At 36.6% G+C, this 14,927-nt stretch overlaps 2 protein-coding genes across 6 annotated transcripts in view; both read left to right on the top strand.

Moving 5' to 3' along the window:
• The window catches only part of LOC101007728 (olfactory receptor 10Q1), a 238,786-nt gene that overhangs the window by 27,623 nt on the left and 196,236 nt on the right, over positions 1 to 14,927 (top strand). For 2 of the 5 annotated variants that reach the window (XM_031653588.1, XM_021925716.2), the window contains 3 exons: positions 2,842 to 2,982; positions 3,273 to 3,518; positions 5,178 to 5,307. The gene's annotated coding sequence lies outside the window, so the exon portion shown is untranslated. The remainder of the gene's footprint in view (positions 1 to 2,841; positions 2,983 to 3,272; positions 3,519 to 5,177; positions 5,308 to 14,927) is intronic. The other 3 variants (XM_031653589.1, XM_031653590.1, XM_031653591.1) reach the window with 2 other exon arrangements.
• LOC101004614 (olfactory receptor 5B3) lies at positions 6,762 to 13,995 on the top strand. Its single transcript, XM_021925717.2, is given in 1 exon segment — positions 6,762 to 13,995. A coding segment is annotated over 1 exon segment (948 nt). The 5' UTR covers positions 6,762 to 8,689; the 3' UTR covers positions 9,638 to 13,995.

The following is a 14,927-nucleotide window of genomic DNA, read 5'->3' as shown; positions in this document are numbered from 1 at the left end:
GTATTACATTTCTATAAAGATAGACATATGGAAGACAAGGGAGCCCGAGATACATAATGATAAAAGGAAAGTCTCTCCAAGAAATAGTATTGGGAAATCTGCATATCTACATGCAAAAGTAGGATCTTTGCAAAATATTTTACTCAAACAAATCTTTATCTTATACCATACACAAAAATAAATTCAAATAGATGCAAAATTAAACATATACTTGAATCTTGAAACCCCTAGAAAAAAAAACTAAGGAATAAACTTTTTGTCATTAACCTTGGCTATGATATCTTGAATATGACACCAAATGCACAAGCAACAAAAGCTAAAATAAGTGGAACTACAACAAACTGTTTCTGCATAGTGATGGAAACCATCAAAAACATAGAAAGGCAACTTACAGAATAGGAGACAATATTTACCAACATTACATTTGGTAAGTGTTACTATTTAAAGTGTATAAGGAGGGCTGGGCATAGTAGCTCACATTTGTGAGACCAAAGCAGAAGGGTAGCTTGAGGCCAGGAGTTTGAGACCAGCCTGAGCAATATGGTGAGACACCATTTCTACAAAAAGTTTTAAAAATTAGCCAGGTATGGTGGTGCATGCCTATAGTCCCAGCTACTCAGGAGGCTGAGGTGGAAGGATCATTTGAAGCCAGGATGCTGAGGCTGCAGTGAGCCATGATTGTGCCACTGCACTTCAGCCAGGTGACAGAATGAGACCCCCATCTGAAAAAATAAAATGTATAAGGAATTCCTACAAATCAATAGTAAAAATTAATTCTATTTAAAAATAGGTAAAAGTCTTGAATAACTATTTTTCCAAAGAAGGCATACAAAAGGTCAACAGGGATATGAAAAGTTGTTCAACATCATTAATTGCCTTGGTTCATTTAATATTGCTTATAACAGGATGCCTAAAACTAGATAGTTTATTTTTAAAAATAAATTTATTTCTCACAGTTTTAGAGAATAAACAGTCCAAGGTTGAGGGGCCACATCTGGTGAGGGCCTTCTTGCTGGTGGGGACTCCCTGCAAAGTCTCGTAGCAGCACAGGACATCATATGGTGAGAGGACTGAGCATGCTAGCTCAGATCTCCTCTTTTTATAAAGCCACAAGTCCAAGTCCCATGAAAACTAATTAATACATTAACCCATGAATTCATTAATCTATTATCCTATGAAGGGATCTACCCATTCATGAGAGCTGAGCTCTCATGACCCAAACACCTCTCTAAACTTTCACCTATATAGGAAGTTAATCAAGTTTGGGAAGTTAGTGGCCATAGTTCTTCAAATATTTCTTACCAACTTTTCCTCATTTGACCTCTCATTCTTGCACTCTATTTGTGCTCACGTTGGTATACTTGATGGCATGCAAGAGGTCTCAAGCTCTTTCCATTTTGTCTTCATTCTATTTTCCTTTCTTCTCCTGAGCCCGGATTGCTTTAATTGACATGTCTAGAAATTCATTGATTTGGCCAGACATGGTGGCTCATGTCTATAATACCAGTACTTTGGGAGTCTGAGGCAGATGGATCACTTGAGCTCAGAAGTTCGAAACCAGCCTGGACAATATGACAAAATCTTGACTCAAAAACAAACAAACAAAAAAGAAAATGTATCCAGGTGTATTGGTGCATGCCTGTGGCCCCAGCTACTTGGGAGGCTGAGGCAGGAGGATCATTTAGAGCCAAGAGGTGGAGACTGTAGTGCGCCATGATTACACCACTGCACTACAGCATGGGTGACAGAGTAAGACTTTGTCTCAAAAAGAAAGAAGGAAGAAAAGAAGGAAGGAAGGAAGGAAGGAAGGAAGGAAGGAAGAGAAGAAGGGACAGAGGGAGGGAGGGAGGGAGAGAAGGAGGGGGAGAGGGAGGGAGGCAGGAAGGAAAGAAATCCACTGATTTTTTTTCTTCTTTTGTCAAATATTGTTAAAACCCTCTGGTGAATTTTTATTTCACTCATTGTAATTTTCAGCTCCAGAAATTCTGATTTTTTAAAAGTAATTTGTATTTTTAATTGATATTTACTATGTATTGAAACACTATTGTCCTAGTTTTCTTTAGTTCCTTGTCAATTTTTCCCCTTAATCCCTTTGAGCCTATTTAAGGCAATTGATTTAACATTTTTGTCATCTAGGTATAACACTTATGCTTCCTCAGGACAATTTCAGTTTTCTTGTAAATTGTAAATGGTTTCTTGATCCTTCATATGTCTCTTATTTTTGGCTGAAAGTTTGATATTTTTAAAATTATAGTATGGTAATTCTGGAAGTCAAATTATCTCCCCTCCTACCCCCAGTTTCATTTGTTTTTGCTTGCTCTGAGTGCAGTTGTTTATTTAGTGAGTTTTATTAAAATATTTGAAAGAATATATTTATTATCATATGTGGCCTCTGATGTCTTTGTTTCTTTACTTGTGGTCACATAGCAGTTTAACAGATACTTCCTAAAAATGTCATGTGAGGTCACCTTTTTCTTGAATCATCATTCTCTTTGTTTCTGTAGATCCTTGACTATTTTCCAGAGTTCAAACAAAGTTGATTGTGCCAGTTTTTGCTTGCTTTTTTGTGTTTCTGTGGAGTAACAGGCCCTTAAAATATTCTAATCTATCATTTTTCCTGCCCTCATCTTAGAAGGAACTGGTAACTACATTTACAGCCCACTGAATAATTTAGATTAATCTCCATCTCACTATCCTTAATTTGATCATAACTGCAAAGCAATTGTCATATAAGGTATAATTTACCAATTCCAAGTATTAGAATCTGATATTTTGGAAGATAAATATTCAGCATCCTACAGATTTATTTCTTACTTATGCTACTACATGTCTGTCATACAGGTTGTCTGGCTAAGTGAAAAGCTGTATGTGGTCACTCAAAGACACCTGCTGATGAAGGTATCATCATCTGTTTCTGCACCTGCTGGAACATTAAGCCTTTTGATTATCATAGCAGGAGATGAGATAACTGGAGAGTAGTATGTATGTTTCAACCAACATTATAATTTTTTCTATAGTTCATTATCTAGAACTATTACATGTCCTGCCTAGCTGGAATGCGGCATACACATGTAGAAAAGCAGGTGGATTGTTTGTGTACCACTATTTTTGTGACCTATCTATGGAAAATATTATAAATAATAAATATTAATATTTAACCTATTGAACACCTGATATGTGGTAGAAAGTGTGCTGTGCTCTATAAATATGTCATGTGATTATCTTTTTGAAAATCTTATGTGAATGACAAGATAATATTTTCTTTCTTACAGAAGGAAGCTGAAATTGGAAAGGCTACATTTCTTACTCAAATTTGAGGTGAAGCAACCATGGTGCACAGAACAAATGTTTAACCATGACACTCGCTTGTACTAAGAGAGATGTGATAAGTCTGCTTGGGAGTGTAGTGTGGGCTCAGAAGCAACAGTGCAAACGATGAATCCGTGCAAAAGGATGAATCTGTCTCCTTTGTTGGAAAAGAAAAGCATCCCCAGGCCAGAACTGTGGTGATAAGGTAGGTAAGTGTTAAGAAAATTCTTAAGGAGATGTCTTAGAGAAAAACAAACAGAAGTAAAACAAAAATTAAATTACAAAATTTTTAAATATAAAATGCTGACACAGAGGTGAGACAATTTGAATGGACTGCTAGAAGGAATTCAAAATAATAGAGTATCTTCAGAAAAGATGTTGACAGTTTCTTATTCAGATAAACATGTGCCTACCATGCAACAATTCAGTCTGACTCATCAATATTTATTCAGATGAAATGAAAATCTATGTTCACCTCAGAAATCTTTTTTTTTTTGAGACAGACTCTCACTCTGTCACCCAGGCTGGCATACAGAGGCACAATCTTGGCTCACTGCAGCCTCCGCCTCTACCTCCCAGGTTCAATCAATTCTCCTGCCTCAGCCTCCTGAGGAGCTGGGATTACAGGTGCCTACCACCATGCCTGGCTAATTTTTGTATTTTTAGTAGAGACTGAGTGTCACCATGTTGACCAGGCTGGTCTTAAACTTCTTACCTCAAGTGATACACCCACCTCAGCCTCCCAAAGTGCTAGGATTACAGGCATGAGCTACAGTGCCTCGCCCAGAAATCTTTAATGAAATGCTTAGATCAGCTTTATTTCTACTCACCAAACTCTAAAACCAGTACAAATGTTCCTCAGTTGCACAATGAGAAAAACAATCTATAATGTCCACATAATGCAATATTCTTCTACAATAAAAAAGGTTTAACACTGACATAGGCAACAATATATATGGGTTTCAATTGCTAAGTGAAAGTGAAAGATGCCAGACTCAACGACTACATATTCTAGGATTATATTTAAAGACATTCTAGCAAAAGCAAAATTATTTGGACAAAAACAATTTACTTGTTGCCAGGATAGTGGGTGGGAAAAGAGGTTACCAAAAAGTAGGCTTAGAAAATATTTTTAATGTAATTGTTGTAGTCATTATGTGACCATATATTTGACAAAATTCTTAGAACTATACAGTACAGTGTGTATTAATACTGGGTATTACTGTATGTAAATTATGCATTCATTAGCGAATGAAAAAAGAAATAACAAATTTAATATGCACACAAATTATGTGCGTATATTAAAAATAATAAGCTTGATCCCCACTGGCAGCTTTAATTGCTTCTTCACCAGGAAAGTAGAATGAGGAGCTGTAGATCCTCTCACAGGGAACATCTCCAGAGATCTCCATGCCCTTATAATTCTCCTCATATCTCCATATATTAGCATATGAAATCCCAACATGACTCCCAACATGATGTAGTTTTAGAGAGACCACACTGTGTACAAAGCTCCACGGATCATCATTTATTCATCTAAAGGATAATTGTTTTTAGTTCATGCATGCCTTCTGACCTGAGGCTTTGCTATGAACCTTCAACCCTGCTCAGGGAAAACATCCCAAGTTAAAAATTACATTGACTGACTTTTGCACGATGACCCCTTAGCAAGATGTTTTACAGCCTTCACTTACTTGTTATTTACAGATGCAATTCTGTGAATTATGTGAGAGAGGTAATCTTAACATGTTTATTTTCTCGAGAAAGGGGAAGATAAGTAACTCCTTTAAGTTCCCAGAAAGAATTAATAGGAGATTCAGGACTTGTTCCATCTTAATGCTCTTCCCTTTATTTTTCCATGCCTGGAGACCTTGAAACCTGTTGACCATTACCTGAAAGCAAGCTTCTCCAAACATATTAATGCAATATTCCATGGCTGATTTTCTGATTAAAGACAAACTATTCTGTATTGACTGTTTCTGCTCATCCAGCTGTAAGGTAAGCTTCTATATCTAAGAAACATTTTAGAGAGAAGTATAACTCATGCAAAAGCAGTGGGGCAGCTACACCTACTATAAGTTATTTGAGGGCAGAAATAGGTGTTTTCAACATTTTTTTCTAAAATACTGAGGTGGGCGTAGGGCATAAATGTTCCATTATAGGAAATTTAGTGGTTCTTATGAAACACGCTTCTTCCTCCAAAGATATGAACAAAAGATAAGATAGATGATACTCTGATTGACTAGGTGGTAATTTTATCTGTTCATTATGTATTGGCTTCTCATGAGTGGTAAAAAAACAAAAACAAACAAAAAAGGGTGAAATGTTCATTCTTTAAACTACAAAAGGGTGTTAAATGAATTAACAAGCTATGACTTGTGTTTTAACTTTTTTTAATAATCTCATTCTTACTATTATTAGCACATCTACATATGTTGACAGTGATGTGGCTGAAAGTTTTGACTTTAGATTGAAGATGGATTTAACTCTTGAATCTTGACTCTCAAACTAGCCATATAATTTTGGAGCATCACATCACTTCTCAAATTCTCAATGTTCTTAATGATAAAGTAATAATAACAATAATAATACCTAACTCTCTCTCTCTCTCACTCTCACACACACACACACACACACACACATCATTTATATATAAAGTTTTTATTATTGGTAGAACATAGTGTATGCTAAAAGCAGTGATGTATGTTAAAGTTAGCAACATAACGTCTTCATACCTCAGGCTTGGGAAGTGAAGTTGCCAAGTGTTTCAGAGAAAGACAGTAGGAAACAGTAGTTAGTATTGGTTGGATACCCTTCTAAAGACCCCAATCCAAATACAAAGATTTAAAGTATTGTTCCTGATTTCATTCTTATTTTCATGGCTGTGTAATATTCCATGGTGTATATGTACCACAACTTCTTTATCCAGTCTACCACTGATGGGCACCAGGGTTGATTCTATACATTTGTTGCTGTGAATAGTGTGCTGATGATCTTATAGGTACATGTGTCTTTTTTAAAAAAGTGTCCAACTTTAAAGTTCAGGGGTACACATGCAGGATGTGCAGGTTTGTTACATAGCTAAAGATGTGCCATGGTGATTAGCTGTACAGATCATCCCATCACCTAGGTATTAAGCCCAGCATCCATTAGCTTTTCTTCCTGATGCTCTCCCTCCTTCTACCCACCACCCTTTGACAGACCCCAGTGTGTGTTGTTCTCTACCATGTGTCCATGTCTTTTCATCATTCAGCTCCCACTTAAAAGTGAGAGCATGCAGTATTCGATTTTCTGTTTCCGCATTAGTTTGCTGAGGATAATGGCTTCCAGATCCATCTATGTCCCTGCAAAGTAGATGATCCTGTTCTTTTTTATGGCTGCATAATATTTTGTGGTGTATATGTACCACATTTCTTTATCCAATCTATCATTGATGGGCATTTAGGTTGACCATACGTATTTGTCTTTTTAGTAAATGACTTATTACCTTTTGGGTATATACTGGGTCAAATAGTAGCTCTGTTTTAAGTTTTTGAAGAAATCTGTACACCAGATTTTTGGAATACTACATAGCCATAAAAAATGAAATCACATCCTTTGCAGCAATGTGGATGAATCTGGAGGCCATAATCTTAAGCAAAGTAACACAATAACAGAAAACCAAATACCTCACGTCCTCACTAATAAGTGAGGGCTAAATGATGAGAACACATGGACCTAAATATGGGAACAATAGACACTGTGGACTAATGGAGAAAGAGAGGGTGGGCTTAAGAACTACCTATCAGATGGTATGCTCACCACCAGGGTGACAGTATCCATACTCCAAACCTCAGCATTATGCAATATTCCCACGTAACAAATCTGTACGTGTAACCCTTGTATCTAAAATGAGCATTGAAATTTAAAAACAACATAAATAAATAAATAATAAAATATTGTTCCTAATCAAGAATACATTCAAAAAAAATATTTTATCACATGGAACTTGCCACCAAATCAGATCTGTGAGCTAAATAAAGATAGCCCATAAAGTAGGAAATTTTAACCCTTAATCTTTAACTATGGAATAACAGTAATAAGAGAAAGAATGGCTTTAGGAAAAAGAAACTTTTTTACCCACACTAAAATGTGGATTTCAAGGGAGAAATTAAGAAAAGAGAGGCTCGCGTGAATTTTCCGGAGCAGACAATCATTTGCTTGGAGGAAGGACAACCTGAAAGAAACACAGAAAATCTCAGTGGTCCTAGTATGGAGGAAAAGAAAATTGGACATGGGAGCTTCAGTATTTCAAAACTCACCCATGCCTGCAGCCCTGCTTGTCACCATCCACTTTCATAAAACCAACAAAAAGATTATCACCCATCCTAATAGTATTTAATATTATAACTAGCACTCATTAGGCTGTGCTTAACATCTAGCATTTTTAATAGATTATCTTATTTAATTCTCACAATACTACCTCAAAGTAGGTCACATTACTGTTTTAGTTTTACAGAAGAAAATGTGATGTTTAAGGGAATTAGATTAGAACCAGTGGTCCCCAGGTGGTAAGTGGTGGACTGACATGCCTCTCTTCCAAGAACTCAAGCTCTGTATCTGCCGTATCTGATGATAGGCTTCTCTCAGAATTGTTTCTGCTAGTTGAACATGCCCCTAACAACCCAGTTATCCCACCACTTTCACTATGCGTATATTACTCGCTTACTTCATTGTGAAACCCAAAACACTGAGTTTGTACCAAAGGAGACAATGAGTGATTGTAAATTGAGTTGTATTCAATTTGATTTAAATACAGTTTAGACCATTAGACTTAGGAACCATTCAACATGCGTTCAAAAGTTGGCATGGATCCAAAGCATGGCTTGCCATTTAATACTTGTATAAATATGAATATGTTACTCAACCTCCTGTGCTTCATAATTTAAATGAATGCAACAACTAATCAAATACATAATATCATTGCAAGGAAATAATGAATATATGTCTAAAATGTCTAGACAAGTTCTTGGCAAATTAGCAACATGCGTCAGCTTTTACCGTGCTCAGGAAAGGTGAATTGACAGACAGATGCATCTAGACGAGTCATCTTGATCAGGTTAGTAAATTTTCTACATATGAGTTTACAAATTTATAACATCTAAAAATTGTGCAAATAATCTATTAAGATTCTTCAGTTTCAACAGTATGTAATTCTGTATAATTAATGCACTACCTTTGGTTGTCAAGGCCACGTTTTTTCTAGGGAATCTTGAAGTACAAGTTATTGCTACAATGAAGGAATACATATTGTACTTATACTTTTCAATTTTAATTCAATTTATTTATCACATTGTTCCTTTTTGTATTGCTACAAGCATCCTGTGAGTCCCCCAGAGCAATGATGGAAAATAAGACAGAAGTAACACAGTTCATTCTTCTAGGACTAACCAATGACTCAGAACTGCAGGTTCCCCTCTTTATAATGTTCCTCTTCATCTATATTATCACTCTGGTTGGAAACCTGGGAATTATTGTAGTAATATTCTGGGATTCCTGTCTCCACAATCCCATGTACTTTTTTCTCAGTAACTTGTCTTTAGTGGACTTTTGCTACTCTTCAGCTGTCACTCCCACCGTCATGGCTGGATTCCTTATAGAAGACAAGGTCATCTCCTACAATGCATGTGCTGCTCAAATGTATATTTTTGTAGCTCTTGCCACTGTGGAAAATTACCTCTTGGCCTCAATGGCCTATGACCGCTATGTGGCAGTGTGCAAACCCCTGCATTATACCACAACCATGACAACAAGTGTATGTGCTCATCTGACCATAGGCTCCTACCTCTGTGGTTTCCTGAATGCCTCCATCCACACTGGGGACACATTTAGTCTCTCTTTCTGTAAGTCCAATGAAGTCCATCACTTTTTCTGTGATATTCCAGCAGTCGTGGTTCTCTCTTGCTCTGATAGACATGTTAGCGAGCTTGTTCTTGTTTATGTTGTGAGCTTCAATATCTTTTTAGCTCTCCTGGTTATCTTGATATCCTACATATTCATTTTTATCACCATCCTAAAGATGCACTCAGCTTCGGGATAGCAGAAGGCTTTGTCCACCTGTGCCTCTCACTTCATTGCAGTCACCATCTTCTATGGGACTATTATCTTCATGTACTTACAACCCAGCTCTAGTCACTCCATGGACACAGACAAAATGGCATCTGTGTTCTATACAATGGTCATCCCCATGCTGAACCCCCTGGTCTACAGTCTGAGGAACAAGGAAGTGAAGAGTGCATTCAAGAAAGTTATTGAGAAGGCAAAATTGTCTCTAGGATGGTCAGTTTAACATTGTAGGATGCACCATAACCTAGTTTCATTTCTCTCGGATCTTCTCTGTGTTCTGAATCACATTTAAGGTCCACAATCAAGTAAATTCCTGAAGTGATTGCCATGCCTGTTTAAAAGTCTATTGTCTAAGTAAAAAGAAACATTATGTCCAGAAACATAACACCTGGACAAGAATGGCTAAGACATCTTGGGGCGTCTTTGCCGAAAACCTTAAAGATACTAATGTATTCACTTATTCTACATGCATTTTTATCTACCACATGTCAATGCAAATATACATAAAACCAGAGCAAAAACAAGTCCATTAATAAAAGCACATGAAGGTTTTCCACGAAGTGGGGAATTTTCCATAGGTGTGGAAAATGTGCCCAGATTAAATGTAATGTGGCAAGTTCTGATGGTTAATTTTATGCGTCAGTTTGACTGGATTAAGGGATGCCCAGATAGCTGCTTAAACATTATTCTGAATATGTCTGTGAAAGTGTTTCCAGAAGAGATTAATATTTGAATCAGGAGACTGAGTAAGGAAGATCTGCCCTCCCCAGTGTGGGTGTCCATCATTCAATCTACTGAGGGCTCACCTGCAAAGAACAAAATGGTGGAGGAAGGATGAATTGTGTCTCTTCTTGAGCTGGGACATTCATCTTCTCTTGTTCTTAGACATTTGAGTTCCTGGTTTGTTGGGCCTTTGGCCTCCAGGCCTTATACAAGTTCCACAACCCTGTCCTGACCTTTCTCAGATCTTCAAACTCCAAATTACTCTACTGGCCTTCCTGCTTCTCCAGTTTGCAGACAGTATATTGTGAGACTTCTCAACCTGCATATTCACATGAGCCAGTTCCCATAATAAATCTCCTTGTATCTATCTATCTATCTATCTATCTATCTATCTATCTATCTATCTATCGGTTCTGTTTCTCTGTAGAACCCTGAGTAATACACTAATATTTAGTAAAAATAATTTAAATACTTAATTTGGGGAGTAGAATATAAAGTTGAGCCTAATGCTTTTAAATTTATTTCGCTGAATACTGTTCCAGGAGTCCTCATTTTGCTTAAAAGAAAACATATTATTAAATGAAAGTATATGCTTTTCCTTGGCACATTTTATCAAGAATATGTAAATATAGCATCTCATATGAATTAATATTTGTGTCATTGCTGATTTATGAAGCAACATGTTCATGTTTTAAATTTTAAAAGGATAAAATAACTAGAGTACCAGAAAAATTGAGTAAAAATAAAAGCATTTCTTTGTATATTGCTACCAACTTTTAAAGTGTTTAAAAATGTACTGAGAAAAAAATGTACATTTTTCTTTCTGCAAATGCTTTGAAATTGTTAATTCTGCTCCTTCATTCTTAGTTTAGTTGACATACATCACCTTTTGCTGCTTCACCTGTGTTTTACTCCATTTCGTCCAGCCTGCTCTCCTTGCTGTTTTTCACAACTCCAAGCCTGCTCCAACCTCAGGGCCTGTGCACTTGCTACTCTCCATGCATAATATTTCCTCACTCCATTCAGGTCTTTTCTTAAATGTGACCCAGTCATAGAGTCTTTCCTTCACCACCTTTATAAAATAATCCCTCTCCCCACCCCATGTACACTGCCCCTCATCTCGTGTTATCCTTCCTCGTTTTTACTCACACTCTCCTGTATATTTATTCTCTTGTTTACTATATATCCTACTATCCAACTAGAAGGCAAACTTCATTAAAGCAGTGAATTTTTTGTTTTTTTATGAGATCTTTAGTACCTAAATGAGTGTGTTTCCTAGGAGATTCTCAATAAGTATTTGTTAAATGAATGGATAAAATAATTAAGCTTTGAGTCTAATTGTATCAATATGTTGAACCTTTGAACCATTCATGATTATAGCAAACTATCTATTATATAAGCCTACTATTCAGACATATAGTTCATTTCAAAAGACACAGATAATTTCTTTACAAAACATTTTTACCTATATTCTAAGCACTTTTTCTCCAACTTTTAGACACAATCGTTTCCTGAAAATTCTATCATCAAGTAGCTCATTTGAAGCCATCTCATAATTTTTACTTAGATGTGATGTCTCATTAAGTAGAAAATAATATATCAAATAAATACTACTTAGTAAATCATAAAAATACATTAAGTGTGAAATTATTTAAGGTTTAACATCTGATTACATTTGAAAATTACTTCATACACATAAATTATAGAATTAACTGAAATGATTCTAAACATCCATGTAGTAGAATATAAACATGACAATATGTGTCAGCAGCAAACATAACATAAATTCAATAGGCTGTTATAATGCACAATCTTTATGCATCCTGATTCCTGGAACCTTTCGATGTTACCTTATATTGCCTAAAAGGACTATGTAGAGGTGATTAAGATGGAGATAGTATTGTGGATTACCTGTGTGAGCCCTAAAGGCCCACATATGTCACTATCAGAAGAAGACAGAGAGATGTGATGACAGACAAAAGAGGAGTCGGCAAAGTGACCATGAAAGCAGAGACTAAAGTGATGTGACCACAATATTTGGAATACCTGCAGCCACCATCAAATGGAAGAGGCAAGAAATAAAATTCTCACTTATAGTTTATGAAGCAAGCAGGCCTTGCTACTGTGCCGATTTCAGTCCAGGGTCACTGATTTGGCACTTCTGGCTTCCAAACTGTGAAAGAATAAATACCTGTTGTTTGAAGCTTCCTACAAATCTAATACAAACACTTGCCTGATTTCTCCTGTGTCATAATCTTATCTTATGATGGTACATTTGTCAAAACTACAAAAAAAAAAGATAGACGCACTATTACTTTCTACACTTCAGAACTTACTCCAATCTCATTGATTTTTCCACTCTTTTCCTCTTCTTGCATTTAGTTGTCAGGTTTCCTTAATCTCTTCTAGTTATGGCAGATTGTCCATCTTTCCCTGTGTTTTGAGGGAGTGCTGGTGAGACATTTCATAGAATGTCTGAAATGGAAATTATGTTTTTCTGAGGTTTTCTCATTATTTTCCTGGGGCTGTGCTGTTTTTCAAGTAACATCAGTGATAAAATTTCTCTTCTAGCACATCATATCATGGACACATGCTATCAACATGACTTGTCAGTGATGTGTTTAACATGATCACAGATGTTAGGTAAAGTTTGCTTAATTATCTCTCATAGAGTTACTTTTTGTTCCCCCTTTCTCTGCTCTATTCTTTAGAAACAAATCAGTAATTCCAGCTCACACTGCTGGTGTGTGGGAATTAAGCTCCACCTCTTGCTGAGATCAGTGTTTAAACAACTTATTTGGAGTTTTTCTGTAAGCAAGATTTGTCTCCTTTCTCATTTATTTGTTTATAATCATCATTTATATTAGCGTGTTCTGGTTTGTTTACTTTATACTGGATTATAAGGCAATACTAGGTTTTTGTTTTATTTTTTTTTGGTCTAAATGTTTCCACTTTCATCCTTTGAAGCTCTTTCAGAAGGCCCTTATGTTCCTTTGACATTGTTCACCCTTTGTGTTTTGTTTTGATTTTATTTAGAATATGTCCTTACTCTAGGGCATTACATGATGCTGTAAGCTCATCTTGTATTTTTCCTACCACTGTCACAGAATCCACTACTTCTACAAAGAGGCTTCTTTATTTTGATAGAGAATGGTGTTTACAAGCCAACATCTGGACACAGGGTGTGCTTGCTGTTACCGCTGTTTCACTTCTTCTAGGCTCTTTTATCAAAAGAACTAAGTATGTATTTCTGGACCCTGTATACAGAGCAAACCACATTTATTTCTAAATTTATTCATTATATTAAACTAAATATGAGTTCATACTGATGTCTCTGTTGGGGCTTAGAAAATGACGCCCCAAAGTATGGCACTTTGTCATGACGAGTACTTTGAACAAAAGGACATTGGAAGGCCTCAGAAGAAGCCTCAGAACCAAAGTCTTTCTGACCTTCCCCTGTCCTCCTGTCTCTTTCCCCTCTTTCTTCCCCAAAGTAGGTCAGAAACCAGAATTACTCTTCTCCATGGTGGACCATAGAAACTAGAACTCCTTTTCCCCAGAGCAAGCCATAAAACCTAGAAATATTACTCTTTCTCCCACCTCTCTATCTAGGAGCTTGTCATAAAAAAAAATGGGCTCATATGCTTGTTGGCCACATGTATGTCTTCTTTTGAAAGGTGTCTGTTAATGTCCTTTGGGCACTCTTTAATGGGGTTGTTTGTTTCTTGTAAATTTGCTTAAGTTCCTTATGGAAGTAGGATAGTAGACCTTTCTCAGATGCATAGTTTGCAAATATTTTCTCCCATTCTGTAGGTTGTCTTATTCTGTTGATTGTTTCTTCTGCTGTGCAGAAACTCTTGGTTTAATTAGATCCTATTTGTCAACTTTTGCTTTTGTTGCAATTGCTTTCTTTTTCCTTGTCGTGAAATCTTTGCCAGTTCCTATGTTCAGAATGCTATTGCCTAGGTTGTCTTCCAGGGTTTTTATAGCTTAGGGTTTTACATTGAAGTCTTTAATCCAACTTGAGTAGATTTGTGTATATGGTTCAAGGAAGAGGTCCAGTTTCAATCTTCTGTGTATGGCTAGCCTGTTACCCAGCACCTTTTATTGAATAGGGAGTACAAAAACCACATGATCTCACTTAATAGGTGGGAACTAAATGATAGGAACTCATGGACACAAAGAAGGGAACAAAAGACACTGGGGCCTGCTTAAGGGTGGAGGGTGGAAGGAGGGAGAGGATCAGAAAAAAATAACTATTGGAAATAAATAACTAGCCTTAGCATACGGGTGATGAATTAATCTGTACAACAAACCCCCGTGACACAAGTTTACCTATATACAAACTTACCCATGTACCCCCAAACCTAAAAGAAAAGTTACAAAAATAATTGACTCTCATTCCAGAGAGGTCCTGCCTGTTACCTGGAAGGAAGAAATGCTACAACAGAAAGGCCAAGAAGTATCTGAACAGACAGGCCTTGCTGGGTTTTCTCACTATTACCATTAGGTCATATACCTTGTCCAGTCACATTTCCACATGCAGTCACACTTCCATGAACCTAAGCATAAAAACAAACAATTTTCCCTGGATCTTTGAGTCTTCATTCCTGAAGGCTCCCGTGTCACATAGAATTTTGATTAAATTAATCTGTTACGCTTTTCCCCTGTTAGTCTGTCTTTGTCAGTTTTATCTCAGACCTAGCCAGGAACCCTAGAAGGGTTGAGGAACCTTTTCCTCCCCTATGTCTGTGACTCTAATTCGGTTTATTCCATCTCCAGCATAGAAG

This window comes from Papio anubis, chromosome 12 (assembly GCF_008728515.1).
Source record: "Papio anubis isolate 15944 chromosome 12, Panubis1.0, whole genome shotgun sequence".
NCBI lineage: Eukaryota > Metazoa > Chordata > Mammalia > Primates > Cercopithecidae > Papio > Papio anubis.
The sequence above is the reverse complement of the archived record's forward strand: the minus strand, read 5'-3'. Positions and strand labels throughout refer to the sequence as shown.